The 3,466-nt window shown below is 43.9% G+C and overlaps 1 protein-coding gene across 1 annotated transcript; it reads right to left on the minus strand.

The window, feature by feature from the left end:
- Nucleotides 1-470: 470 nt before the first annotated feature.
- On the minus strand, nt 471-2,554 carry LOC125205128 (polygalacturonase 1 beta-like protein 3). Its single transcript, XM_048103944.1, has 2 exons — nt 2,455-2,554; nt 471-2,367 (listed from the first exon to the last, which is right to left on the minus strand). Exons 1-2 carry the CDS (start codon nt 2,509-2,511, stop codon nt 565-567), a joined length of 1,860 nt encoding a protein of 619 aa, XP_047959901.1. The 5' UTR covers nt 2,512-2,554; the 3' UTR covers nt 471-564.
- Between the last annotated feature and the right edge of the window lie 912 nt (nt 2,555-3,466).

Raw genomic sequence — 3,466 nt, forward strand, 5'->3', positions numbered from 1 at the left:
AGAAAAGAAGATGGTAGTAATATTTTTTGCCAAAATAAACAACACAATTACCTTCGACGTTCTGAAAAAAGAATATGACCCATATGGTATAGTAAACTAAACACAAGCTCTAAATTTATGAATTTGTATGCTACTTGACATCACCAAAGCAAAAGTTGATATGCCTAAGGAGTGTATTTCCTACATTGACATAGCCGTCGGCAAGAGAAGCGATATTTTGCGGAGCACAAGACTTGGCCAAAACAATGTCATTTAATCAATCATTACAAATTAAGGAATAATTATTAGTATTATCGCTTTATAATACTAACTTACAGTAAATGAATAATTTAACATTGATTATTTCAAGTTTAAGTACTAGTAGATAATCATTAATAGGTACTCTAACTTGCGCGTATTTTCTGAACTTTGGAGATATTACGATTTTGTATCAACATATGATATACTTTAAAAAATAAAACAAAAACAACTAATAAAAAAGTATCAAAGAGTCCATTATCAAGAAGTTATCCCCAAACACACAAAAGCAAACATTTTGTTAAACAAAAAATAAAAATACATCAATTAATCCGAAATGGTCCAAGTCATGTCATTCTCAAAAATCCAATGACAAACCTCGATCTGTCCCGGTCCCGACCCCAATGCCAAGAAAGCACCGTGACCTGGACTCCACGTAGACGTGTCCAAGTGACAGATGGCAGTCCCATGATTAATCCTTGCCTTACTCTCCACTTCAAGAATATCCACCTCATACACCCTCACTTTAGGAACCGAGTGACAATAGTAGAGCAAGTACGGATACAAGCTTTGATGGCAAGACACCGATTTTGTCACTCTCCCACCATTCACTCCCTTCACCTCCCCAATCATCACTTCCCGCCCGGACCCCTCGACCGTCTCGGTCGCCCGGACCACCACGTCATCACCCAGTACCGAGACAGCAAAGTCAATCATGTCCTCAATTGAGGCAACACATGACTTTGTCTCGCCAGGGCTGGGTGCGCGCACGCACTCAGCCTGAGCATTGGCTAGGACGTGCTCCATAGTGGAGTTTTCGCCCGCGTTAAAAGTCCGTTTGAGGTCGTCTAGCGACGAAATTGGCAATTTCGACAAAATGGGCCGGGGCAAAAACGACCTCTTAGGCATCCAATCTCGAATATTGGGCATTCTCAATACTTTCCCCTTTTGCAACATGCTTTCCCTAAAGAACTTCCCTTCTTCCACCCCATTTTTGGAAGGCTTTGCCTCCCGATCAGCGCCTTTGTTAGCTTCTGGCTTAGTGTAGCCGGCGAAGGTGACACCCTTTTTTGCGTAATCTTTGAATGTGGTGTTGGCGCCATAAATCTTGAATCCGACGGTCTGATCCAACGTGCCCTTTCCGTACTCCTTGAACACGTCGGTCCCGACATTGAACGATTTCCCGTAGTTTAAGAAATTCGTCTTCTCCGAGCTCGAATCGCGGCCGTAGGATTGGAAGGAGTCGGCACCGGCATTGGCGGAATCGCGGTAGCTGGAGAAGGAGTCGGCGCCGCCGTTGCCGCCGGCGCCGTATTTCTTGAAGGTGTTGGTGGGGTTGTTGGCGTTGGTGGTGTAGGCCTTGAATGTGTCGTTGGCGGAGTTGGCGACCTCGCCGTAGCCGGTGAAGGTCGATCCGACGACGTTTGACGTGTCGCCGTAGCTCGAGAAATCGAGCGGCGCGTGGTTGCCGTTCTTGGCGTAGCTGGTGAATCCCTGGCTGCCGGAGTTCGTGTCGTCGGCGTAGCTCGAGAATGTGAGCTTGTGCCCGTTGGCGTCGGCGTCGTACGACGCGAACCGGAGGTCGGGGACGTTGACGCGCGGCATGTAGGTTTTGAAATCGCCGCCGCCGCCGGTGGCGGCGCCGCCGTAGGAGGTGAAATTGGAGGTTGCAACGTTGCCGTCGTCGGCGTAGCTGGCGAAGCCCTCGCGGTGGCCGGTGGAGCTCCGGCTGTAGCGGGAGAAGGAGCCGGTGGCGAAGTTGACGCCGTCGGAGTAGTTCTTGAACTGGTCGGCGCCGCCGAGGCGGGCGCCGCCGTAGTTGGAGAAGTGCTTGTTGTTGTAGAAGGCGAAGTCGGCGTCGCTGCGGTGGTTCTCTCCCACCGCCGCGGCCTTTGATTCAAAAAGGCAGAAGAGGTCCGCGGCGGCGCAGAAGGCGGCGAGGTGGGCGGAGAGGCCTTTCTCCGCCGCGAGTTTGGCGAAGAACGCCGATTCCACCGATGATAGCGGCGAGGCTTTTGATAGTAGAAAAGGAGATTGGGGGATTTTGCTTGAAATGTGGGCATTCCAATACCTAATTGCTGAGGCTTTGGCTGTGAATGGATTTTCCTTTGTTATCACATTTGAGTAAACCTGCCATAAATAGAAAATCTTGTAATAAAAAGACAAGAAATAGATACAATATAATGCAGGCTAAAAACAAGGAAGAAGAAGGCTTACTCTGCAACATGAGAGTAATAAGAACAAGAAAATGGTGTTGGCTCTTTCTCTGTCCATTTTCAATAGAGAGAGAGGGGTGGTTTGTTTGGAGATGGGAGAGGGCATTATTATAGGGGAAACATATGTGTAGATTCTTGGCACCACACTTTTTGACAAAGATTACTGAGTAATTAAAAAAAGAGAAGAGGTTTATTTTATCTTAGCTGAAAGCAATTAGTGGCAGAGATTCTCAAGGATTGGTTAAACAAGTCTAATATTAATGTTGTCTTATTTCAAAAGGACATGAGGTAGATATCTCTGTCAGATAGATCTAAATCTCACTACCAACTCCAGTACAATAATGTTTTTACTCTATAATTGGTACTTAAATTGTTTCATTATACATTAATCAGGATATAATCTATCAAGCGATACACTTTGACTTGTCAGCTAGATTGTTGAACAAACGGTAAGATGAATCTACGACTCGAGTTGCCAATGTTTTTTCACATCTTCAAGAATCAAGATCATTATTACTAGTATCAGTAGTATGAGATCTTGTATTATTAAATTCTTTTAAAATTTGGTGACTATAATTTTTACGAGGCATATGATTGTAATTTAACACAACATGAATTGAATTTGAGGGGCCGCCGAAATAATGGTAGATAATTGTACATAGTACGGATAATGCAAAAATAGTAAAGACTAGCCATTACTTCATCTACAATTCAACACATCAAATTAAGAATTCTAGCCCATACCGGGGCCTCTATTCTCTTGTTGCTTTTAGCATTTATGAATAATCAATATATGTCATGAATATAATTTATAAACATATGTTATTTATGAAAATTCTCTTGTTGTTTTTTAATGATTTTTTCTTATAAATAACGTCAATCATTCATAAAGGCAAGAAATGTAATGCAACCTTGTAAAAGAAGATTTAGGAGTGGCAAATCGCCCATATTAGAATTGGATAGTCAACCTGATAATCTAATCCGAACCTGACCAGTTAAGAAAACTCACAATG

The sequence above is a fragment of the Salvia hispanica genome, chromosome 1, assembly GCF_023119035.1.
Source record: "Salvia hispanica cultivar TCC Black 2014 chromosome 1, UniMelb_Shisp_WGS_1.0, whole genome shotgun sequence".
Taxonomy (NCBI): domain Eukaryota; kingdom Viridiplantae; phylum Streptophyta; class Magnoliopsida; order Lamiales; family Lamiaceae; genus Salvia; species Salvia hispanica.

Bases quoted from the DNA above. Each gene is read 5' to 3' on its own strand.
- LOC125205128 (XM_048103944.1), bottom strand. From the start codon at position 2,511: ATGGACAGAGAAAGAGCCAACACCATTTTCTTGTTCTTATTACTCTCA. The intron at 2,368-2,454 runs GTAAGCCTTCTT...TATTTATGGCAG, and splicing joins TATTACTCTCATGTTGCAGA to GTTTACTCAAATGTGATAAC.